Source organism: Parus major, chromosome 12 (assembly GCF_001522545.3).
Source record: "Parus major isolate Abel chromosome 12, Parus_major1.1, whole genome shotgun sequence".
Classification (NCBI taxonomy): domain Eukaryota; kingdom Metazoa; phylum Chordata; class Aves; order Passeriformes; family Paridae; genus Parus; species Parus major.
In genome coordinates, this window is record NC_031781.1 from 8,721,875 (window position 1) to 8,743,903 (window position 22,029).

Consider the following 22,029-nt stretch of genomic DNA (forward strand, 5'->3'; position numbering starts at 1 on the left):
GCAGTGACACCTGTCTCTCTGCAGGGCGATCCAGGACCACCTGGCAAGCCAGTAAGTGATGTTGCCCAGCGGGTCCGCCTCTGCCTGCCCTAGCCCCAGGACAGGGAGCCATGGACAGTGTCCATCATGGTCCCCTCTGCTTCCTCTCCAGGCTCCCAGTCTGGCTGGTGTTGGAGAGAAGGTAACCCTGGCCCAGCTGTGCCCTCCACCCTCTGGGCATGGCTGTGGGCTGGGGAGGGGGATTGCACAGTTGGGCTCATCCTGGTCCCAGGCCTGGTTGTCCACAGCTGCGGTGGGGAAAAAAAATGGGTGGTTTGGGGTGCTGATTTTGTCTGCTCCAGGGTGACAGAGGTCTCCCAGGACCAGAAGGACCTCCTGGCCCCAAGGGTGACACAGGAGATAAAGGTGCCCGTGTGAGTACTGCCTTGAGGATAGGAAGCACAGGGCACATGGCACAGCCCTCCCCAGACTCATGGTGCCTGTGCTGTTGCTCCATGCTATGTCCTTTCATGTCTAGGGTCCCCCTGGCCTGAGCATCCCTGGACCAGCTGGCCCCAAAGGCGAGCAGGGCGATCGGGTGAGTCTGGGTGCACCCTGAGGGCACCAGCTCTTGGGCCTGCTCCCTCCCCCATCAAGGGGTCACCAAAGTTCCCAGTGACACGTGCTCTTCCTCTCCAACAAACCAGGGTATCGTTGGCCTCACAGGCAGGAGTGGCCCAAAGGTAATGTCACTGCCCTTCCATTCATCTGTCCATCTGTCTGTCTGTCTGGCTGGCTGGCTCTAGAGGGGCTGTTCCTGCAGGCTGTGCCCCTTCTCTCCCCAGTTGCCCAGACTCTGCCCTGACTGTCACCCCTTCCCTTGCCTAGGGTGACCCAGGAGAGCCAGGAGAGAAGGGGGAGCCGGGCCGAGCAGGCACCCCTGGGCAGACCGGGATGCGAGGCAAGGAGGTAGTGTGGGACAAGGGGCTGTGGGGCACTGTGGCCCTGAGGAGAGGGGGGGCTGGCAGGGAGCAGGGGGATGCTGGTGACTTGTACTTTTCTCTCCTGGCTGGTGCCCACTGATTTGTGCCACAGGGAGAGAGAGGAGAGAAAGGTGATGAAGGCACCCCGGTAAGTGAGGGCCCCCAGGACCCCTGCCCCTCTCCCCACTGCCCCTGTTCCTACTCCCCCCACTCACCCCCTCTTTCCCCACAGGGTGAAGCGGGTCTGCCTGGCAAACCTGGAGACAGGGGTCCCCGGGTAAGTGCAGGGCTGCTGGGCACCCTGGGGCAGGAAAAAGACACATGGCCTCGAGGTGGCTCCTGCTAATGCACATCTTCCCTTTGTCCTCCACCCAGGGCCTTCCTGGCTACCGTGGCCCCCCTGGGGAGAAAGGTGACTTGGGGGACCCAGGACCTGAGGGCAGGAATGTGAGTACCCCCTTGTATGTACCCACTGCTCCATGGACACCCACCACCCCTCACACCTCATTGCCCAACACCCACCCTTACCCCAGGGTACCCCCATCCCACAGGACCCACACCCCACGGGTCTCCCATTCCCTCCCCCTTTGACTCCTTCCCTCTTTCCTGCAGGGCAGCCCTGGAGCACCAGGGAGCAAGGGTGACCGTGGGGACCCGGTAAGTGATGGCAGGGCCACGTGTGGCCCCCCACCCCAGAGCCAGCTGTGCCCTCCCCGGGGCTGCGTCAGCTCCCCTTAATCTGCTTCCCTTGCCCTTCTTTCAGGGGCCTCCTGGACCCCCAGGACGAGCTGTAAGTTCTGCCTCTCTCTTCTCCCTTCCCATGGGCTGGTGTCCAGCCCCGTGTGCTCCAACAGCTCCTCTCTGCCCCACAGGTCGATGCTGGGCTTGGAGGAGTGGGAGAAAAGGGTGAGAAGGTAATGAATGAGGATGGTGGTGGTGGGATACCCTCTGCTGTCCCCTGGGCTCTGCCTGGCCACTGGGATCACCGTTCATCAAGCCCTCCCTGCCCAAAGCAGCCTCTGCCATGTGTAGCTGATGATGTGCACCATGACTGAGAGGCACATGGAACCTGGGGGCACGTGGGCTGACGCGTCCCCCATGATGGGAGGAGGCCCTGTAGGGCTGAGGTTTCCAAAGGAACTGGTGTGCTCCTGGCTCTCCAGCCCCACAGAGGTCCCATGGCAGCACCCAACACTGAGGGTGTTCTGCTTTTACAACCCAGCTTAGGCTCAGGACAGTTTTGGCCACAGGTTGTGCTCTGTGCTGGGTGGCATTGTGGTCCCCAGCTGTGGTCAAGCTGGCTCCTGGTTCAGCAGTGCTGCTTGGTGCCTTTCTTCTGCAATTACACTCTGGCCCCCATTCCCCCAAGTGAGAGCTGCAGTGAGCCCAGCCTGTGCCTCTTACTTTGAGACTTTCCTCTCATCCCACCCCTAAACCACACAGCACCAGTACTGTGTACTCTGGAGCAGGCTTGGTACAGCACAGTACCCTCTGACCACTGTGCCCTTCCCTGGCAGGGGGACCCTGGGGACCCAGGCAAGAATGGCGTGAAGGGTGCCCAGGGTGATGCTGGCTCCCCTGGGGTGCCTGGAGAGAGGGTAGGTGCTGGCTTCCTGGTGTGGGGGGCACTGGGACAGCATGATGGGTGATGTTCTTCAGGGGGACCAGGGTCTTGGTGTGCAGGGACTGCCTGCTGAGCACCCAGGATCCTCTCCTTTCCCCCCATGCCCCACTGCTGAGGATGTCTCTCTCTTGCAGGGTGTGGAGGGCCCCCGTGGCCCCCCTGGCACGCGGGTAAGTGTCCCCTTTCCCATGGGGGTCTGAATGGGGGACCTGTGCCCTGTGAAGCTCTTGTTAATGGGACATGATGCTCACTGCTCCTCTGGCCCCATAGGGTGACCCTGGGGACCGAGGCCTGCCAGGAGAGAAGGTAAGGGGACTGGGGGCTGAGGGTTGCCCCACAGAACTCCCATCCCACCCCAAAGCTCCAACTGTCCTGCCCTGCTCTCTTACAGGGGGACCGTGGCCCCCCAGGGCTGGATGGCCGAAATGGGCTGGAAGGCAAACCTGGGCCCCCAGGGCCTGCTGGACTGCGGGTGAGTGTGGTCCAGGGTGGGGGGAATGTCTGTGCTGAGTGCCACGGGTGGGATCTGGGGGATAGAGGGATGATGGGGTGGGAGGAGCTGTCCCCCTGGACACCCTCTGCTCCAGGCTGGGGATGCTCTGGATGGGGGGCCTTTGGCAGGATGGGAATGTCCCTGTCCTCACCTCCTCCTTGCCTGCAGGGGGACCCAGGAAAGCAGGGAGATCCTGGACGGGATGTAAGTACCTCTGGAGAGGGCAGGTTTAGGTTGTGTTCCTGCTGGGGCCATCAGATTTGCAAAGGACCAGTGTCCTGTCCCATGCTTCTTGGCCCAGGGCAGTGCAGCAAGACCCTCCCCTGTCCCCAGCAGAGTGGCACTGCCAGTCACACTGCCTGCTCCCAGGGCTGGCTGTGGCAGATGGGTGCCCTGCTGCCTTGTGCTCCCACCATCTCCTTTCCCTACAGGGGCTGCCTGGGCTGCGTGGGGAGCAGGGACCACCTGGCCCCGTGGGTCCCCTTGGACCACCTGGCCTGCCTGTAAGTACCAGCCACCCTGCACCCTAGGGACACATCCTGTCCCCTGCCCTCTGTGGATCCCAGCTGGATCACTCCTGTGCCCAGCTCCCCCTTCTGTGCACATTGAGGCTCCAGTGGGGCCCAGGCACCCCTGGCTGCTGGTGCTCTGGCTGGTGGAGAGCCTGGCGAGTTCCCTCACTGCCTTTTTTTTCCTCCCAGGGCAAACCCGGTGAGGATGGCAAACCTGGCCTGAATGGCAAGAATGTGAGTAAGGGAAATAGGGCTTGACTTTGGGGCTCTCCCAGGATGCTGAGGGATAGTGATCCCAATACAACATAAGGCAAGGGGAGGATGTGGCAAAGAACCCCCGTGGCTCTGAGCCATCCTCTGGTTTGTACCCATGTTGAGATGGTTGAGTGGAGTGCTGACAGGCAGCCTTTGTTCCCAGGGAGAAGATGGTACACCAGGAGAGGATGGGAGAAAGGTAAGGAGATGATCCATGGGTGGTTCCTGTGTGTCCCTGCACGGTCCCCATGTGATCCCCCCAAGCCCGGTGGCTCCACCCTGCCGGACCAGGAGCACCATTTCACGGTGTGCGGATGGGGCAGCATCCCTCCAACTGCTTTCTCTCCTGGTTAGGGAGACAAAGGCGATACAGGACTACCTGGGAGAGAGGTGAGTACTCCCCAAAGAGGAGTGTGTGATGGGGAGTGCTGGGTACATGCTCCCATCAGGGGCAGACCTGGGTCCCACATTCTGGGGGTCATACTGCTCTCTTGGCAGGGCCGCAGCGGTGCCAAGGGCGAGCAGGGGGACAGAGGTGTGCCAGGCCCCCTCGGCCCCCCTGGCCTTCCTGGTGTCCCAGGGCAGGTTGGCCCCCCAGGCCAGGTGTGTAGTTCTCGACCCCATGGTGCCACTCAGCACCAGACCCTGGAGTCTGGACTGCTCTGAGGCAGGCAGGACCCCCATCCATGGCTCCCTCAGGACACTGCTCTGTTCCATGGGGACAGGGTGCTATTGTGTCACCTCCATGTCTTCTAGGGCTCCCCAGGCCTCCGTGGGGTGGCTGGACCAAAGGTAAGTGTGCTCCTGACCCCCAGTCCCCCAAGGCAAAGGTCTGGGGGGACCACATAACAGAGGTAATAAGTCCCTGCCAAGAGTCCCCACCCCCAAGATGACAAGGCTGGATAGGCTGCACCACCCTAGTGCTGCAGTTGGTGCTGAGCAGCCTGACTGCTCCCCTTGATCCCTTTGCTGTGTTTCAGGGGGACCCAGGGGAGCCTGGACTGCGAGGGGAGCCGGTGAGTACCCAGCACTGAGCCTGACAAGTTGCAAGCACCTCAGTCACAACCACAGCCCCTGCCCAGGCAGCAGCAAAGTGTTAAGTCTGAAACCTACTAAGATTGCTGCACCTCTGTACATCTTCATTCCCTCTTTTCCTGTAAACCCAGGGGCGACCTGGCAACCCTGGAGCACGTGGAGACCCTGGGACTACAGTGGTGAGTCCCTACCCTGAACTGTCCCTGCTGTGCTGGGACAGCAGCATCAGCCCTGGGGTTCAGAGAACTGTCCACAGCCTCTATGGTGGGAGCCAACTTGGTTTTTAATGTCTCTTTATTGCAGAACATTGAACGTAGCCTGGAGGCGCTTGGCATCAAGGTATGTATTTCCTGACGGTCAGGCTGGGGCTTTTTCTTGCCACATGGCAGAAGGAAGAGGGCATGGGAGGTGGTGGGAGATCTGAGCAATTTAGGATGTCTTAGCAGGACTGTGGGGTGCTGCTGCAGCTGGGTTCCACTTACACCCTGACCGGTGGCTCTCTCCTCCCTCCCAGGTTTCATCCCTGAAGGAGCTCACGGGTGCCTATGATGGGAGCTCAGACTCATTTCTGCCGGTGTCCGAGCGGCTGCGGGGCCAGAAGGGCAGTCGAGGGGATCCAGGAGAAAGGGGGCCCCCAGGCCGAGAGGTGAGTGGAGTCAGGCTCGATGCCAAGCCCCAACACCCTGCCCCACTCCTGCTTTCTGCGCTGGCTGGGGGTTCATGCAGCCGGCTCAGCCCTGGGGTGCTCAGGGTGGGCTCACAGCCTCACCTCAGAGCTGGATCTGGCAGCACAGCTTATGTTTTGCAGGGCTCCTTAGGCTTCCCTGGCGAGCGAGGACCCAAAGGTGACAAGGGGGACCCAGGTACCCCCGGCCCCCAGGGCCCCATGGGCCGGGCCGTGGGTGAGCGGGGTCCCGAGGGCCCGCCTGGGCAGCCAGGGGAGCCTGGCAAGCCAGGCATTCCTGGGGTGCCGGGCCGGGCTGGGGAGCTGGGGGAATCCGGGAGGTCCGGCGAGAAGGTGAGTGTGTGTGGAGGTGCGAGGTGAAGTCTGGGAGACCTGGTCTAGGGGCTTGGGGACAGCCCTGTGACAGCCACCGTGGTGTTTTCACAGGGTGACCGAGGTGAGAAGGGTGACCGAGGTGAGCAGGTGAGCTGGGATAGGGACATGGTGCCCTCCATCCCCTCTTGTGTTGTGCCCCTCTTGAGGGGCGCAGGGTTCTCTGTGGGGCAGGCAGATGCCCTGTGGAGGCCAGGAGTGGCCATACCAGGAAGGCTCTGCTCTCCCATGCCCTTTGACACCCAACATATTTCTCTACTCTTGTCAGGGAAGGGATGGCTTGCCTGGACCCCCAGGGCCCCCAGGGCCCAAGGTAGGTGATGGCTGCTGCTGGAGACCATCGTCAAGATGCCAGCCTGCCCCTCTGGGGATGGATGGCCACATCCAGTCTCTTGGAGAGGGCTTTGCCCCTGATGGGGCCTTCCTGAGGTCCCCTGGGTGCTGGCCCTGACTGTGCCCTGCCCACAGGTGGACGTGGTGGAGGGCAGCCTGATGGGCCTCCCAGGCGAACGTGGCCCCACCGGACCCAAAGGAGCCAAGGTGTGTGTCTGGTCTGAGACGGGAAGGGCAGCTGAGACAACCGAGCTGGGGAGACATCACAAGCTGGGGCTGAGGATGGTGGTGGGGCAGAGGGGCAGCAAGGGCTGATGGCATCTGTCTTCTTCCCAACACAGGGTGAGCCAGGAGCTGAGGGCGAGCGAGGACCCAAAGGAGATAAGGTCTGAGGTTATAAGTCTCCAGAGTCAAAAGGGAGCAAAGCCCTGGGTGAGGGCACTGCTGGGCACACCTCTCTTTGGGTGTCAGCAGGCCCTGGGAGGTCATGGGAAGGTCCCTGCCTGTCCTGTGACCCTGTGCCTGTCCCCACTGCAGGGTGAAGGTGGCTTGAGGGGTGACCGAGGGGAGCCTGGAGAGAAGGGCAGGGACGGCGCCCCGGTGAGTGCCGCACTGTTCCCCTGCCTGGCGCTGACCTGGACCCTGCCTGGCACTGACCCCATCCCTTCTCCATCCTTTGCTCCAGGGTCTCCCGGGTGAGAGAGGGCTGGCAGGCCCTGAGGGGAAGCCGGTGAGTGGGGACAAGGTGGAAAGATGCAGGCTGGGATTGGGGGATGTCCTGTGGTCTCACACCAGCCACCACTGGCACCAGCAGGAGAGTTTGTGCCTCATTCACCTCCTTCTCCCCAAATCTCATGCAGGGCCTGCAGAGCTTTAGGGGCCCTCTCCCTATTCCTACCACTTAGGAGGCTAAGTGCCCTGGCTGGCTACCACACAGTGGGAATGGGGAGCATCCCTGGGGGCAGGCAGGGCTGTGTGGAGCTGGTGGGTTTCTGTTTGTCCACTGACTCTGATGTGGTTCTTTGCAGGGCTTGCCAGGTTTTCCTGGCGTGCTGGGACGCCCGGTAGGTGTCTGTATGTCCCCCATGTCCCTGTGCCCCACCACCTCAGCACACAGCTGGGGGCTCCTGGCTGTGAATGCTTGGTGAAACCATGGGGGTCACCCTGCTGCCAGGCTGGGTCCTTGGCCCCCTGCATCTTAGCAGGACCTGTCCTGGCTTTTCTTACTTGGTGCTTACAAGAGCCGCTGGCACTGTCTGGGTCTGCTCTCCCTGGGGACACCCCCTGTTCCCACTGGGGAAAACCCACTTCTGCAGTGATCCTGTTTCTTCCTCCCTTCAGGGCAATCAGGGAGACCCAGGACCCCCAGGACCTCCGGTAAGGAGCCACCTTGCACCACGTGCAGGGGACTGTCATGCAAGGGCAATATCAGCCAGGGTGGGCATTCCCCCAGGGAGTGGAGGTGGGGTGGCTGTGCTGGGACTGAGTGGTCCTGCTGCCCCTTCCCTGTCCTGTGCCACCAGTAAGTACCACCACAATAATGTCCCCTTGTCCCCTGCAGGGCAGCATTGGCGCACCAGGGACCCAGGGCCCAGCTGGTGCCAAGGTAAGAGAGTGGCATTGGCATCTGCATCAGCATTGCCATGTCCAGCCTGGCAGAGGGAAAATGGTGCCTTGCCAGATTTGGGGACTGGAGGGAGGACCACATTTCAGGAAGTTTTGGGCTAGAGTGAGGGACATTTGTGCTGTATCCAGGTATGAAGATGTACCTGTGACCAAAGTAGCTGGTTGGTTGGGGTGGTTGGACTGATGCAGCATGTTCTTCACAGGGTGATCCGGGAGAACCTGGCTCCAGCATCCGTGTGAGTACTCATACCCTCCCTGCCAGTATCCACCTGGCTGCCCAAAACCATCCAGCCTCCCCAAAATCAGCCAGTCCCACCCCAAAACACCTTCCTACAGGGGCAGCCAAGGTCCTGGCTGTGCCATCCCCTCTGATGTGGCTGTTTCCATTGCAGGGCTTGCCTGGACCCCAGGGCAACATGGGCCTGCCAGGACCACTTGGCCCTCCTGGCCCAGGGGTAGGTATTTGAACACCCCAGACCTGTCCCTTGGCTGTTCCTGGTGCCTGGCATGCTGCTTGATTTCTGTTCATGTCTCCATTGCAGGGCCCACCCGGTGTCCCTGGGCTGCCGGGACAAGTGGTGAGTGTGTTGCCCCCACATCTGCCTGCCATCCTCTGGCTGTGTGGGTGCTTGGGGCTGCCTGGGGGGCTGTAGGACCCCCCACACCCCACCCCAACTCTTGCTGCCTGCAGGGGGAGAGCGGGAAGCCAGGCGTGCCGGGCAGGGATGGTGTGCCAGGGAAGGATGGTGAGGCAGGAGTGCCTGGGAAGATGGTATGTTGATGCTTACCCTGCCCCATCCCAGGGACACCCCCACTCGGCTCAGCCTGGGTTGTCTGCAGCTGAGGCTGAGGGCTGTGCCTCTTCTACCAGGGCTTACCAGGACCTGTGGGGCCTGCTGGTCCCAAGGGAGAGCCAGGGGATGCTGGAGCCCCAGGGCAGGTGAGTGCAGAGCTGCCTTGTCCAGTGTTCCTGGCCAGGAGGAGGGGGAGCATCCCCGTGCAGCCCTGCTCACCTGCCCACTGTGTCCTCTGCCCCAGGCCATCGCTGGCCCCCCTGGAGCCAAGGGAGAGAAGGTAAGGAGCTGGGGTGTGAGGGCTGGGTGTCTGCTGGGCACTGGCATCCACAGTGGGCACATCTGAGCACCCCTGTGTCCCCTGCAGGGCGAGCCGGCGCTGCTGGAGGGTGTGCTGCTGGGAGAGCCCGTGAGTCACCCCCATAAACCCAAACTCCCGTTACCCTCATCTCCCCTCATTAGCATTTCCCTACCATTAACCTCATCCTCTCCCACCACTCTTGACTTCTGAGAGGCGAGCCAGCCCTGTGGCTGCCCTCTCCCCTAACACTGCTGTCCCTGGCAGGGCTCCAAGGGTGACCGAGGCTTGACAGGCCCCAAGGGTGAGAAGGTGAGTGCTGCCCTGGGAGTCGGTGGGGAGGAGGTTTTGTGGTCCCCTTGCTGCTTGGCCACAGTGTGGGGATCCAGCTGCAGCTGCTCCCCCAGTTCATAATCCCACACATCTGCTTTTTTCTTGTTTTTCCCTGCCAGGGCGAGCCAGGAAAGCTTGGAGAGCCAGGAGATCCTGGGGAAGATGTGAGTAGGAGGCATATGGGGGTGGTGGGTGGTTACTGGGGACAGCGGATGCTGCAGGGGCTGGTATCTGTGCCCCTGCCACCTACTGCCCACATCTTCCTTGGGCCTTGGTGTCTTCACAGGGAGCCAAGGGATCCTCTGGAGCCAAAGGGGAGAAGGTACATGTCCCCTGTCCCCAGGGGGATCCCCCGACCCTAGGGGATGCTCTGGGTGGCATGGTGGCCCTGGCACCCCTGGCCCCCAGCCAGGTGATGTGACACACTCTTTCTGCCACCTTGCAGGGATCACTGGGTGTTGGTGCACGGGGTCCACCAGGACAGGATGGGCCTCCAGGTTTGAAGGTAACCCCTGTCCCCATGTCACCCTGGCTCTGATCATGTCCCTAATGCCCCAGTGATACTCTAGCTTGGCTGGCTGAGGGAAAAGCACACTCCTGAGGGGCTGTTTTTATGAGCCTCATCTTTTACTTCCCTACTTCAGGGTGACACCGGTTTGCCAGGATTACCAGGACCCCCAGGCCCAGCAGGCATTGCTGGGATGCCAGGACAGCCAGGCCTGAGAGGGGACAATGGGCAGCCTGGTCCTCCAGGTCCCCCAGGAGAGAGGGTAAAGACTACAACCAGAACGTTGTCCACCATCACTGGTCCTGGTGACCCTGGACCCTGGTGCAGTGTCAGTGAGGTAGTGAGGTCCCTGCAAGCCCCACTGCTTCCCAGCCACAGCCCCTGCCCTTTCCCTGCTTTTTCCCTGCCAGGGTTTGATCGGCTTTCCAGGCAGGGATGGCATCGCTGGACCACCAGGACCTGTGGGGCCCCCAGGGCCGGCTGTGAGTATGGTGCCACAGCATTCCCGGGGCTGTAGGCTCTGCCCTGGCTTCCCTGCTGCCTCAGACAGGCTGACAGGGACCCAGCCAGCACCCCCCTGGGCCCTGGGGCAGGGTGTTGCTGGACTGTCCAGTACCACAGTGGGACTCTCTGCCATGCTTTGCAGGGTGTCTGGCATTGCTTTTGTCCTGTGGCTTGCTCACCCTTCTCCTTTCTTTTAGGGCATACAAGGCCCCCCTGGCCTGAAAGGTGACAAGGTAGGACCAGGGGCAGCCCTATAGCATGAGAGGTGGGAGGCTGCTTCTCTTGTGGAGTGTCCCTGCAGCCACCTTACCCCTAAGGGTGCTGAACCCACTCTGGGTGGTGGCACATGGGAGCCTCCTGTGTGCCAGGCACCCAGAGAGGTGGTGGGGACTGTGGGGTGTCCCCTGGCATGGTGGGTACCTGGCAGGACTGGGAAGAGCTGTAGGCAGCTCCTGGGCAGGATGGGGATGAGTTCCTGCCTTCCTCTGGCAGGGCGCTCTGGGGGCCGGGCTGCCAGGAGCTAGAGGTGAACGTGGTGACCCGGGACCACGGGTAGGTACTGCCACAGTCCCCACCATGTCCCCACAGCCAGGGACAGGAAGGCTCACGGTGCCAGCTTCCCTGACAGGTCTCTGAGCCAGAGCTGCAGCTGTCCCTGGGGTGGGGTGATGCTGGCGTGCCCCCAAACTAAACCCCCCTTCTCACATCCCTTCCTTCTTGCAGGGTGAAGATGGGCGCCCAGGGCCAGAAGGGGATCGTGGGCCAGCAGTAAGTACCCCCCTTCCTCAGCTGCACCCTGATCCGGGCCCCTTCCTGACCACACCTCTCTTCTCCCACGCAGGGCTTGCCTGGAAACCGTGGGGAGCCTGGGGACAAGGTAAGGGGCTGTGCGGGCTGAGGAGATGGGGGGAGAATGATGCACCTCCAGGTACTGGGGAGCCCAGGGAGGTGCTGCCTGCTCCCTGCTCTGCATCTTTGCAGCATCTCACCTTCTTCACAGGGAGCCCTTGGGGCCCCAGGACCCAAAGGAGACAAGGTGAGTCCTTGGGACAGGGGGCAATGAGAAGGGAGGCAGCAGCCCTGGCTCCCCTCCTCACCCCCATCTCTGCTTTGGATGTACAGGGTGATACTGTGGTGGTGGAGGGGCCACCTGGAGCACGGGGCAGCAAGGGAGAGCCGGTAAGAGCTGTCCTTATCCTTCCTCTCCCCATCCTTCCTGTCCTTCTGGGAAGAGCTGGACCTTGCACAGCATATTGTCCCCTCTCCTTCAGCCACCCTACAGACCCCCATGTTTTTGCCCCCACAGGAGTCTGTCCTCCCACCCTGATGTGTGTCTGAGCATCCTCTCATTCTCTGACCCCTCCCTGTGTTTCCTTTGCAGGGAGAGCGTGGCCTGAAGGGCGTAGAAGGAGACAAGGGGGACAAGGGGGAGCAAGGCATGCTTGGAGAGAAGGTACAGGGCTGGGGGGAACTTGTGCAGGGCTGGGAGCTGCTGGGTTGGGATCGTGGATGGCTGTTGACAGGGAAATGGACAGAGGAAGCAGGGCATGACAGCATCCCAGTGCCCTATGTGCTGGTGCTGGTTGGCACCAGGGACCATGGTGCAAGGGGAGCTGCCAGACCTGGCCTCAGAGGTGACCATGGCTGTATTGTGACCATGCAGTGGCTGGAGCTCTACCTCCAGCTGCAGCTGTGCTGATCTGTGTTTCTGCTTGCAGGGCACGAGGGGTGAACAAGGAGAGAAGGGCTCCATGGGCTTCCCTGGGGCACGTGGCCCTAGTGGGCAGAAGGTAGGAAGCTGGGCAGCTCCTCTGCTGGGGGATGCTGGTGGCACCTTCCCCCTCACCTGCCCTGACTGATGCCTTTGCCTTTCCCAGGGAGAGGTTGGAGCACCAGGAGAGCCTGGTGAGCCGGTGAGGAGCTGTGTCTTTGTGCCTCTGCCACCCCACTGCGGGACAGGAGCGGCCCCTCGTCACTCTGTGTGCTCTCTCACAGGGTCAGCCTGGCCGTGATGGGATCCCCGGGGCCCGGGGAGAGAAGGGGGACATGGGACCCTTGGGCATGCGTGGCCTCAAGGTGGGTTGGCTTCTCTGGCTGCCAGGGCTCTCCTGGCCAGGACTAGTGCTGGCTTGGCATGGCTCTGACTTCCCATCCTTGCAGGGTGACCGGGGCATGAAAGGTGCCTGTGGCCTCAATGGGGACAAGGGTGAGAAGGTGAGTGGGTGCCTGTAGGGTGCTGCAGGAGCCTGGATGTTCTCTGGAGGTTGTGGCCCTTTGGATCCCCTCCATCAGCAGGAGCGGGGAGATGGCCCTGAGTCTGAGGCCAGACCTTGACCCCGTGACAGGGTCATGGGGTCCCCTCCTCTGCTTGTGGCTCTGGGGTGAGCATTGAGGGGTGAAGGACTGACTGCCCTGCCTCTCTCCTGCCTGCTGTAGGGAGAGCCAGGGATCCCGGGGCGCTCAGGACTGTCAGGAAGGAAAGGCGAGCCGGTAAGCACCACACTGCCACCAGGGTGGGACAGGAACGCATGGCTGGTGGCTGATGGACATCTGCTCTGTCTCCCAGGGAGAACTGGGTCTGTCAGGACCACCAGGCATTCCTGGAAAGGAAGGGCTTATGGGACCCAAGGTAGGTTAAAGCAGTGCAGGGAAAAGCTGTGCTGGCACTTCATCCCTTTGTTGCCTGCCCCCCACTGTCTGTCCCCTGCTGCCTGTCCCTTCCTCTTTGCAGGGTGACCGGGGATTTGACGGGCAGCAGGGAGCCAAAGGAGACCAGGGGGAGAAAGGAGACCGGGTGAGCAGGCTGGAAAAGGATGGGATGCATTGCATCACGTTTCTTGTACCAGGATACAGCCTTGGTTGGAAGCATATCAGAGCCTGATGCTCCCAGAAGACTCGTTCAGTGCTACTCTAAATGATGTCACTAAACGATGAATGACAACAATTCCCCGCTCTTTATAAGAAGGCACCAGGGCTGGTTCTTCAGGGATGCCCAGCTGTGGGGTCAGAGGATGTCCATGGCATCTGTTCTGAAGCCGGGGGCTCTGACACCCCTGGCCTCAGCCTCTGTTCTCCTCCAGGGTGCCCCAGGTGTTATGGGTGGCCCTGGTCCCCGGGGCAGTGACGGTGCTCCTGGCCCCCCTGGGCCCTCAGGGAACGTTGGCCCACGAGGTCCTGAGGGCATGCAGGGCCAGAAGGTAAGTCCTCACCACAGCTACCTGGTCCTCCTCCGGGGCTGTGAGCATGGGAAGGCCCAGTCCCCTTAGAGGGTGAGGGGTGGGTGGCACCTGGAGTCATGTCCCAGCTCTGTCCTGCCCTGCCAGCTCGCTGGCTTTGGGTTCCTCCCTTGTGTCCCCCTGCCCAGGGGATGGAGTCTGAGGGGAGGTGCTGGAACCCTGCTTGTCCTTGAGTTGAGCTGGTCCCGTCCCCATCCCCACCTGCACTGACATCCCTGGGGTGCAGGCGTGGGGAAAGCAGCACATCCATGGTGCTAGGGAGAGCAGAGACTCCAGCACCCACCAGCCAGATCCTGAGCACGTGCCCTTTGCAGGGGGAGAGAGGCCCCCCTGGACAGTCAGTGCCGGGTGCACGTGGCATGCCTGGCATCCCTGGCGAGAGAGGAGAGCAGGTAAGTGTGCAGGTGCCTGGCCCTGCCTGGATGAGCTCCAGCCAGGGCCAGCTTCCCACCTCCTTTCTGCTGTCCCCAGGGCAGTCCTGGCGCCCATGGGCTCCGTGGGGAGAAGGGGGAGCCAGGCATGACGGTAAGGAGCCAGAAGGGAGCAAGCATAGGCTCGTGGCACTCAGGTCACTGGGGTGGGAAGGGGTGCTGGATCCATCCCACTTCCACTGATGTACGGGCTGCCCTCACATCTGGGCTCTGCTAGACTCCGGGAAAGGGTTTTTCCTCTTTAATTGCACAATGCCCCATTACTAGCTTTGCCCCTTCATGTGCCCGGCAGGAGGAGGAGATCCGTGGCTTTGTCAGGCAGGAGATGAGCCAGCACTGTGGTGAGCATCCCTGCTGCTGCCCTGGAGCTGGGGGTCTGGACCCGCTGGCCCTGACCCCCACCCTGTCTCTCCCACAGCCTGTGGTGGCCACTTTCCACGGCACCAGGATTCACGTGAGCACTCAGGTTGCAGCTCTTCCTTCCTATCCCCCTGCCCCACACGAGTGCCACCAAAGGGGCCCTGGCACCCAGGTGTGCCACTGGTTTTGGGGAGCTGGAGGTGGCTGACACCTCCATGACCCCTTCAGTCAGGGTCAGCGTCAGTGTAGGACCTGCACAGGGAGAAGGGACGGTACAGAAGGGATCCTCAGGGGCAGCTGGCTTGGGATGGTGCCAATGGGGTCTGGGTGCTGCCAGGGTCTGCCCAACTGAAGGGATCACAGGAACTGCACCCCATCTATTCTTGGGTGTCAGAACGGGGGCAGGGGTCTTGCAGGGGTCAACAGTGCTGGAGGGAAGGTTAGGCTGGAGGAGTGGGATTGGAGGGACAGAGACAAGAGGTGGGCTGGGATGAGGTGGGTGCTTTCTTTCCAAGGAGGCTGGGGGGCTCAGGCCAGGAGCAGCCTCCACTCTGCCCAGGGAGTAGGAAGAATCGTCCGCCAGGAGAAAGAGCATGACCAAACAGGTGATGGAGAGTCTGGAAGACCCAAGACATCTGGCAATGTGGGCATGTGTGCCTCCCTGTGCCCTCCCCTGTCCCTACCCTGTTGGGCTCCAAGTGGGTGCTGTCTCCCTGGGCCTCCCCTGCCTGTCCCTTCTCTACAAGCCCCCATGGCAGCCCTGGTCTGTGGTGAAGAGAGAGGAGGGGGTATCTCCAGGCCACCATCCCTGTCCACGTACCCTGTCAAGCTGCAACAGGGTTGGAGAAGTGCTGGACTGCTCCACACCTGAAAGGGGTGGTTTTCCCTTGGGAAATAAGGGGAAGCACCCCAGACTCTTTTGCCTCTTCCCTGATGCCTGTGTGCCCTTGACAGGATCCTTCTCCAGTCAGCCGTTCCCTGCTGGCAGTGCTCACATAGTCCCTGTGCTCAAGTTGTCACACACTGAGGAGGATGAGGGTGTGTCATCCCTGTGCTTTTAGTCCTTGTCCCCCTTTTTCTGTGCTCTGTGTGTGTGTAATGAGGACTGCTCATGTGTGGTGCTGTCTCCCAGGGCAGGACAGGCAGATCATGCTCGACAATGACGACCTCGGGTATGACAGCATGGATGGAGAGGAGGAGGAGGAGGATTATGATGAGGTCCTGGAGATGGACAGCTTGGAGCAGCCTGCAGTGGATGGTGAGCTTCCCTGCACTCACCTGACACAGACAGTTAAGCTACTGGGGGAAACTATGGAGCTGCCCCAGGTTTTGCTGGGGTGGTGTCCTCGCATCCAGCTGGGCAGTGGGTTCCTGTGCCATCTGTCTGCGGGGATTTGGGATTTCCTGCCCTCTCGCTGGTACCTGGGAGGGTTGCACCTTCTCTATCACTGTGCTGCCCACACCATACAGACCCTGTGCTCTATCCCCCTCACCAAAGCTGTCACCAGCAGTCATGGGTGGTGTGCTGGGCTGGTGGGACCTGCTGCCCTGGCATGTTTCCAGTGCTCTGGTCATGAGCCACAGGATGGATTCCAAAGGCCCCAGGAGATCAAGGAAGCCACAGTGGCAGCAGCCTTTGGAGACTCACCCTATAACCCTTCCGAGGGGTGCCGTGGCCATCATGTCCCCATGCCACCCACCTCCCAGCTCTTTCCTAGGAGCTGTCCTGAGAGACAGCTTGCCCAGAGCAGTGTCTCCTGCCCTTAATTCCAGCACTTGGGAAGAGCACAGGGATATCTCCTCCAGCCAAACCCTTCCAATACTCAGCCTTTCCCTTCTGGATTTTCCCCTCCTCTGCCAAGTGGGCCTGGCAGCCTCCAGGTGTGCTGCCAGCCCCTGCCTGCCCTCACCAGCAGCGTTTTCCCCACAGCTGAGCCCTGCAGACTGCCGCTGGACGAGGGGGACTGCCAGCGCTACACCCTGCGGTGGTACTACAACCAAAGAGTCACCGAGTGCCGGCCCTTTGTCTACAGCGGCTGCCAGGGCAACCTCAACCGCTTCGACAGCAAGGAGGAGTGTGAACTGCACTGTGGGCAGCACCCAGGGACAGGTAGGCAGAGCTTGGCACAGCTACTGGCACCAGCAGCATCTCCACCTCGTGCCGTGGGCTCAGTGATGCAGAGCTGGGGGGACAGCGCTGCTCCCCCGCCTCAGCTCTGACAGCGCCTTGCTTCTCTCCACAGATTCCCACGGCAGTGCCGGTGGCAAGGTGGCAGGGCAGCCAAAGGTGTAGGTGCAGACAGTGTCTCGGCAGGCAGGGCTGCCTGGAAGTGGGGCCCTGCTGCCGCCCTGGCCGGGGCTGGGCTGCCCACAGTGGCAGCAGCCATGTACCCACCAGCCCCAGCAGGAACCTGGTGCTATTTCTAACCTGTCTTTATGCTGCTCATGGGTTTTCCATTTCATATCAGTTTATTGTCATTAAGGTGAAAGTTGTATCAAATGGGAAACTGCCTCCCACCAAGGCTCTGAACCCCCTTTCCTACTGGGCTGTTCTCAGTTTGATTTTTAAATTATTTGTTGCCAAAAGAATGTTTCTTAGCTCTGTTCCCTCCCTCTGGAAGAAGAGCTGAGACTTGGCACAGTTGGGCTCCCTCCTCTCCCATAATGCCCTCGTACCCTTTCCTGCCCTCACAGACCCCCAAACTCCCTCTCTGCTCCCCGCTGTCTGCTGGGAGAGCTGCCCACATCCTTGTGCCAGGCACTGCCTCCCTGCACATCCCTCACCCCCACCCTGCAATGAGCTCCATCTGAATAAATTTCACCTTAACCTCAACTAGGGCCCAGTTCCCCTTTTGTGGCTGCAATGGTTTGGCAATGACCTGTGGGGAGACTGGAGGCTCTTCCCATGTGCTACCCTGCAGCTCACACGCCTGCCAGCAGCACATCTGCCTTTAATCTGGGGGAATCTCACCTGCACCCCCAGGCCTGTCAGGGAAACCCTGAGGATGGTGCTATGTTAGAAGAGGTTCCTGCTCGCCCACGCTTACTCTCAAAGGCTTTGTGAAAGTGATGTTGGCTGCCAGGGTTGCAGCCTGTGCTTCCCCCCATCCCCAGGGCTGAGCAGGGACAAGCCCTTCACTGCCCGAGCCCCAGGGGCTGCGGGTGGGCTTTGTGGCCCCCACACGTACTGCTGTTCTCTGTGTATTTCTATATACAGCAAATGTATATGTGTACCAATGCAGGGGGGATGTCTATTAAAGCTGTGCTCACAGGGAGATGTCACACTTCTTGGCACGTTGCTGGAGATGCCTGGGAAGCTTGGGGACAGCTCTTGGCTCAGGCATGCCCCCTGCCCACCCCAGCTGGGCTGCCCTTTCCAGCTGCCCACTGCTGGCAGTGCTGGCTGGGTTCCTCACCCCTTCCAGGGAGCCCAGTGCTCCATCCCTGTGCCCAACACATGCCCAGCTGATGCAAGCCAGGCCATGACCCCCTGTCCAGGCCCTGACGTGTCAGCACGTGAGTCTGTGGTGCTGCATGATGTACTGTGTGAATCAGTGCTGCCAGCTAATTTTGGCTACTGGGTGTGAGTTCCTGGATGTGCCTGGGAGGCGGAACAGAGCTGGCATTATTTCTGTTCCCTGCTCTCCTGGGGAAAGCGGCATAGGATGGGTCACCCATCGGTTCAGACCACGGGGGTAGGCAGATCCCCAGTGGTCTGAACCCTGGGCACCCTGGCCAGCCCATGGGGCTGAGCACCCACAGCTGAGTGACCACCCAGCTAAGAGCCTTGGGATACTCCCACAGTCCCTTTGTATATGCAAAACCCTTGTATATGGGGCTCACCCCACAGCAATGCCTACAGGCTGATAACCACCTTGGGCAGCTGGCAGAGGGGCTGAGCCAGGCTGGACAAAGGTGCCTGCAAACCAGTGGTGTCTCAGTTGAAATGCATTAAGGTGAGCTTCAAGCCACTGGTGTCCTCCAAACCAGTGGCCAAAGCAGTGCTTGGGTTTGGCACAGCAGGGAGGTGACATGCCTCTAGATCTGTCCTCCATGTGGCCAGGAAGTCTGTCAGGGCACAGTGCCAGACTGGTACCAGGAGCTGTCCGGGGCCTTGTGAGGCACAGTGCCCAGAGGGCTGCCCATGATCCCTGGCTGGCAGCAATATGCATGTTCTCTCCCTTCCTTGAGTGATTACCAAGCCTGACAGGAGCAGGGAGGCCTAATTAGATTGAGAAAAAAACACCTTGCCAATCAAACATGAAACAATTACAACTGAGCTGTCCTAGGTTCCCTCTAAATGCAGCTGGTGGAGCTGCAAGGGGGCACACACCCACCCACATCCTGGAATGACTTCATCTGCTATTAGACAAAATGTATTAAAAACATTTCCACACTTGCCCCCCTCCCCTTCCCCCCATCACCGTCACCCCCTCTGCGGGTCAGAGGTGGAGCTGGGACAGGATAAGAGCCAGGGCTTGGCAGGGAGCAGAGCAAATCCCCAGCTTGTGGTCTCTGCACCCTGGAGGGAGCGCTGCCTGAACATCAAGGAGACGAGGACCTGCTGCAAATGGTGAGGCTGTGCCCTCAGTGGTGCTTTTCTAGGGCTTTTAGCTGAGAAATAGATTGCAGGGGGTAGATGCTTTTCATTCTTCACTTTGCAGCAAGTTAACCACTTCTGGCTGCCTGCTTTGGTACTTTCCAAAGGGTTTCACCCAGATACCCTGCTGGGTGACTGATTTGGGGAAGCTATATAGCAGGATTTGTGCAGCATCCCTGCACCTGCTCTGACCCCCACCCTGTAGCACATCCTGCAATCCCTGGGGCCTTCCCTGTGACCAGGGTGAGGGATGGGGTGGATAAAGTTGCTGTGGCTTGATACAACTCAGGACATGTGGCCAGTCTCCTGCCCTTGTCACCCCACACAATATGCTGTGTATTTTAGTCTGAGTGGCTCATGTCCCTCCTTGGTGGGTGGCTTTTGCACCAAAGAACCCAGCAACACAGTGGAGAATGACATCTTCCAGGGAAGGTGTGGGAGGAAGAAAGCCCCACAGCTCACCCAGCCATGAAACCCCAGGGATTTCCCTAGCAGGAATAGGTTGGGGTACAGGCACAGTACCCTGGCAGTAACCCACCTGAAGTCTCCCTCCCTGGGTGACAAAGGGCTGAAAGGTGTGAAGTTGAGGGCACAGCTAGCATCTGGCTGGGGGTTGTGTGAACGGACAAGGACACCCAGGTGATTTGCTTCCCATGTCCCCTACAGCCCCCAAAACTCCCCACCCTGTTCAAGAGGGTTAAAATCAGGTTGTAATAATGAAGGGGTCCTGAAAGGAGGGTGAAGCTCCACCAGCTGCTGCAGGGAGTGGAGGGTATCTGTGGGTGACACACAGGTGGGGACATGTCCTGCCGGGGGGGCTGTGGGGCCAGGACAGGGTGATGGGGGTGATGCTCAGCACCAGCCACGTGCTCCCCACAGGCACTCCCGGCCACGCTGCGAGGCAGGATGCTGCTCACCTTCCTGGTGGTCCTTGGGGCACCGACGAGAGCCCAGAGGGGACCAAGCCGTGAGTGGCTCCCGCCAGCCCCCCGAGCTGTGGATGGAGGGAAGCTGATGAGACACGAAACCGCCAGCGATAACAAGATGCTGCCAGGTCTCTCCAAAATGAGGAGGGGTGACGATGGCTCTGGGGCAGGGTCTCCTCTGGACAAAGCTGCCCTGCCACTGCTAGCGGGATCAGAAAGACAAGCACTGCCCTGGCTGATGAGCCCAGCCACCAAAAGAGCTGCTCCCAGGAAAAAGGGGAGGAAGGTGTCCCTGTCACTTGATGTCCACACTCACTTACTGAAAATCCTGCTCGACATGGCCAGAGAGAAGGAACTGCAGGCCAAGGCAGCTGCCAATGCCGAGCTGATGGCCCGCCTCGGGCGCAGGAGATAAACTCCTGGCTGGGATATAGCAGGGCTGGAGAGGGCAGTGGGGCTGCCTGGGGCACAGGCAGAGGGAAGCGTGGAGTGGCATTAGTGTGTCTGCAGGGGACTGTGGCCAGGGCACCTCTTCCCCCCAGTCCCAGTGCCCATGACACAAGCAGCAGCCATAGGAGGATTTGGTTTAATAACTATCACCTCTGCACCACTGGAGAAGATACAGCTGGGCTTACCTTGGCCAGTGCTTGAGCACAGCTGGTCCCAGCCCCAGGCACTACAGGGATTTCTGTGCTTAGCTTTGCTCCCTATTCATCCACCACTGAGATGTCTCCAAAGGGGCTGCATCCATCCAGGCAGCTTTTCCTGGGTGCTTCTTCTCTCTGGCTGACTGAAGCACACAAAATCCTCCACAAAGCTTGGACAAGCCTCAAAGCCAGAGTTTTGAGTGAGCATGCACAATAAAATGTGGCATCAAATACAACCTGTTGTGCTTTATACTTGTTCTGCACCCCTTTACACTCCCATTTTGTGTTCTCTTTTCCCAGAGATGCTGTGAGGGCATGTGCTTGGCCAGGGCCAGCATGGGAGGTCATTAAATTCCATATGAGGGGTCAGACCTTGTACCAACAACAGAGCCAACCCCTGGCCCAGGGAGCCCACAGCAGTTCTGAGCCTACAGGGAAATTCTGTTGTGCCACTGGAGCTGCTGCTTTCAGCCAAGCTGGGAGATAAGAGCAGTGTAGAGCAGAGTGCAGCCTCCCTGTGCAAAGTACAGGGTGGTGCAAGCGAGGCAGAGGCCGGGGGACACCTGCAGGAGGCCCACTGGAGCTGGTGGGGGACACAGCCATGCTCTTTGAAGAGTACCTGCTGCAGGGTGAGTGAGCTCTTCCACTGTCCCACTGGCTATGGGAAAGGGGCAGAAGCAACTGGGGTGACCCCACATTCCACGGGAGGGCCAGATTTCAGGAAGGGATGTGCCAGCAGATGGTGGGTTGGGATGAGGTGGCAAGGTTGGGTAAAAGGTACTTTGCCATCCCTGCAGCTCAGGGAAGTGCCTGGCCCCTTGAGATACCCCCTTACAGCCACTGGGTGTGTGCTGTGAGGCTGAGCCCGGAGTCTTCGGTCCAGGATAGAGACAGGGTGTCAGAAGCAGTGGGGGACAGGGGTCGCAGGAAGACCTTCCAGTCTCTGTGCATCCAAGTGGGACACCCCAGGGCAGGCAGCCTAAGGGACAACTGTCCATCCCTCAGAAAAGGGTTCTCCCCTGCCACCCACAATTGTTCCTGGAACCCTGAGCCTGTCAGGATCTCCTTTCCATACACTGCCCCAATATCTCGCCTGTCCTCCCCGAGTCCCAGCATGCGCCCACGCTTCAGCCCCTTCTACCCCTAGTGTCACCTTATCTTCCCAGTGCCCTTCCTCTGCCCAGCTTAGGGATCCCAGTGCCACACCCATCACCAGTGTTTCCCCCGGTACCAGTGCCTCCTGCCCCATGCCCAGTGCTCTCCGCAGGCCCAGTGTGCCGAGCGGCGTCCCAGGGTCCCCGCCAGGCCCGGATGTGCCGAGCGGCGTCCCGGGGTCCCCGCCAGGCCCGGATGTACCGAGCGGCGTCCCGGGGTCCCCGCCAGGCCCGGATGTACCGAGCGGCGTTCCGGGGTCCCGCCAGACCCAGCGGCCCCAGCGCTGACCCCGACCCCAGACCCCCGCCAGCCCCGCCTCCGCCAATCAGACCGCGCCATT

General features: G+C 60.6%; 1 protein-coding gene across 9 annotated transcripts in view; it reads left to right on the plus strand.

The window, feature by feature from the left end:
- Window positions 1–20,019, plus strand: part of COL7A1 (collagen type VII alpha 1 chain) — a 33,434-nt gene extending 13,415 nt beyond the window's left edge. The window contains exons 47-120 of one of the 9 annotated variants that reach the window (XM_033517325.1): window positions 25–51; window positions 152–181; window positions 342–413; window positions 518–577; window positions 687–722; window positions 868–948; window positions 1,075–1,110; window positions 1,195–1,239; window positions 1,338–1,409; window positions 1,575–1,619; window positions 1,726–1,752; window positions 1,835–1,876; window positions 2,480–2,560; window positions 2,721–2,756; window positions 2,857–2,892; window positions 2,978–3,058; window positions 3,248–3,283; window positions 3,511–3,582; window positions 3,781–3,825; window positions 4,010–4,045; window positions 4,201–4,236; window positions 4,345–4,449; window positions 4,603–4,638; window positions 4,827–4,862; window positions 5,013–5,060; window positions 5,185–5,220; window positions 5,396–5,527; window positions 5,690–5,899; window positions 5,993–6,028; window positions 6,207–6,251; window positions 6,407–6,478; window positions 6,613–6,657; window positions 6,809–6,871; window positions 6,957–7,001; window positions 7,300–7,335; window positions 7,613–7,648; window positions 7,833–7,877; window positions 8,101–8,133; window positions 8,290–8,352; window positions 8,440–8,475; window positions 8,589–8,669; window positions 8,769–8,837; window positions 8,936–8,971; window positions 9,059–9,100; window positions 9,257–9,301; window positions 9,442–9,486; window positions 9,609–9,644; window positions 9,768–9,827; window positions 9,967–10,092; window positions 10,241–10,312; window positions 10,532–10,567; window positions 10,827–10,886; window positions 11,058–11,102; window positions 11,176–11,211; window positions 11,335–11,370; window positions 11,457–11,513; window positions 11,716–11,787; window positions 12,053–12,124; window positions 12,212–12,247; window positions 12,330–12,410; window positions 12,495–12,548; window positions 12,771–12,824; window positions 12,901–12,963; window positions 13,066–13,128; window positions 13,415–13,531; window positions 13,885–13,962; window positions 14,042–14,095; window positions 14,294–14,342; window positions 14,420–14,533; window positions 14,877–14,966; window positions 15,316–15,399; window positions 15,494–15,619; window positions 16,292–16,471; window positions 19,841–20,019. In XM_033517325.1, coding sequence (XP_033373216.1) covers window positions 25–51; window positions 152–181; window positions 342–413; window positions 518–577; window positions 687–722; window positions 868–948; window positions 1,075–1,110; window positions 1,195–1,239; window positions 1,338–1,409; window positions 1,575–1,619; window positions 1,726–1,752; window positions 1,835–1,876; window positions 2,480–2,560; window positions 2,721–2,756; window positions 2,857–2,892; window positions 2,978–3,058; window positions 3,248–3,283; window positions 3,511–3,582; window positions 3,781–3,825; window positions 4,010–4,045; window positions 4,201–4,236; window positions 4,345–4,449; window positions 4,603–4,638; window positions 4,827–4,862; window positions 5,013–5,060; window positions 5,185–5,220; window positions 5,396–5,527; window positions 5,690–5,899; window positions 5,993–6,028; window positions 6,207–6,251; window positions 6,407–6,478; window positions 6,613–6,657; window positions 6,809–6,871; window positions 6,957–7,001; window positions 7,300–7,335; window positions 7,613–7,648; window positions 7,833–7,877; window positions 8,101–8,133; window positions 8,290–8,352; window positions 8,440–8,475; window positions 8,589–8,669; window positions 8,769–8,837; window positions 8,936–8,971; window positions 9,059–9,100; window positions 9,257–9,301; window positions 9,442–9,486; window positions 9,609–9,644; window positions 9,768–9,827; window positions 9,967–10,092; window positions 10,241–10,312; window positions 10,532–10,567; window positions 10,827–10,886; window positions 11,058–11,102; window positions 11,176–11,211; window positions 11,335–11,370; window positions 11,457–11,513; window positions 11,716–11,787; window positions 12,053–12,124; window positions 12,212–12,247; window positions 12,330–12,410; window positions 12,495–12,548; window positions 12,771–12,824; window positions 12,901–12,963; window positions 13,066–13,128; window positions 13,415–13,531; window positions 13,885–13,962; window positions 14,042–14,095; window positions 14,294–14,342; window positions 14,420–14,533; window positions 14,877–14,966; window positions 15,316–15,399; window positions 15,494–15,619; window positions 16,292–16,471; window positions 19,841–19,932 — 4,551 coding nt within the window. In that variant the 3' untranslated portion in view covers window positions 19,933–20,019. Of the gene's footprint in view, window positions 1–24; window positions 52–151; window positions 182–341; window positions 414–517; window positions 578–686; window positions 723–867; window positions 949–1,074; window positions 1,111–1,194; window positions 1,240–1,337; window positions 1,410–1,574; window positions 1,620–1,725; window positions 1,753–1,834; window positions 1,877–2,479; window positions 2,561–2,720; window positions 2,757–2,856; window positions 2,893–2,977; window positions 3,059–3,247; window positions 3,284–3,510; window positions 3,583–3,780; window positions 3,826–4,009; window positions 4,046–4,200; window positions 4,237–4,344; window positions 4,450–4,602; window positions 4,639–4,826; window positions 4,863–5,012; window positions 5,061–5,184; window positions 5,221–5,395; window positions 5,528–5,689; window positions 5,900–5,992; window positions 6,029–6,206; window positions 6,252–6,406; window positions 6,479–6,612; window positions 6,658–6,808; window positions 6,872–6,956; window positions 7,002–7,299; window positions 7,336–7,612; window positions 7,649–7,832; window positions 7,878–8,100; window positions 8,134–8,289; window positions 8,353–8,439; window positions 8,476–8,588; window positions 8,670–8,768; window positions 8,838–8,935; window positions 8,972–9,058; window positions 9,101–9,256; window positions 9,302–9,441; window positions 9,487–9,608; window positions 9,645–9,767; window positions 9,828–9,966; window positions 10,093–10,240; window positions 10,313–10,531; window positions 10,568–10,826; window positions 10,887–11,057; window positions 11,103–11,175; window positions 11,212–11,334; window positions 11,371–11,456; window positions 11,514–11,715; window positions 11,788–12,052; window positions 12,125–12,211; window positions 12,248–12,329; window positions 12,411–12,494; window positions 12,549–12,770; window positions 12,825–12,900; window positions 12,964–13,065; window positions 13,129–13,414; window positions 13,532–13,884; window positions 13,963–14,041; window positions 14,096–14,293; window positions 14,343–14,419; window positions 14,534–14,876; window positions 14,967–15,315; window positions 15,400–15,493; window positions 15,620–16,291; window positions 16,472–16,604; window positions 17,644–19,840 lie in introns of those variants that run through there. The other 8 variants (XM_033517326.1, XM_033517327.1, XM_033517328.1 and 5 more) reach the window with 8 other exon arrangements.
- The last annotated feature ends 2,010 nt before the right edge of the window (window positions 20,020–22,029 follow it).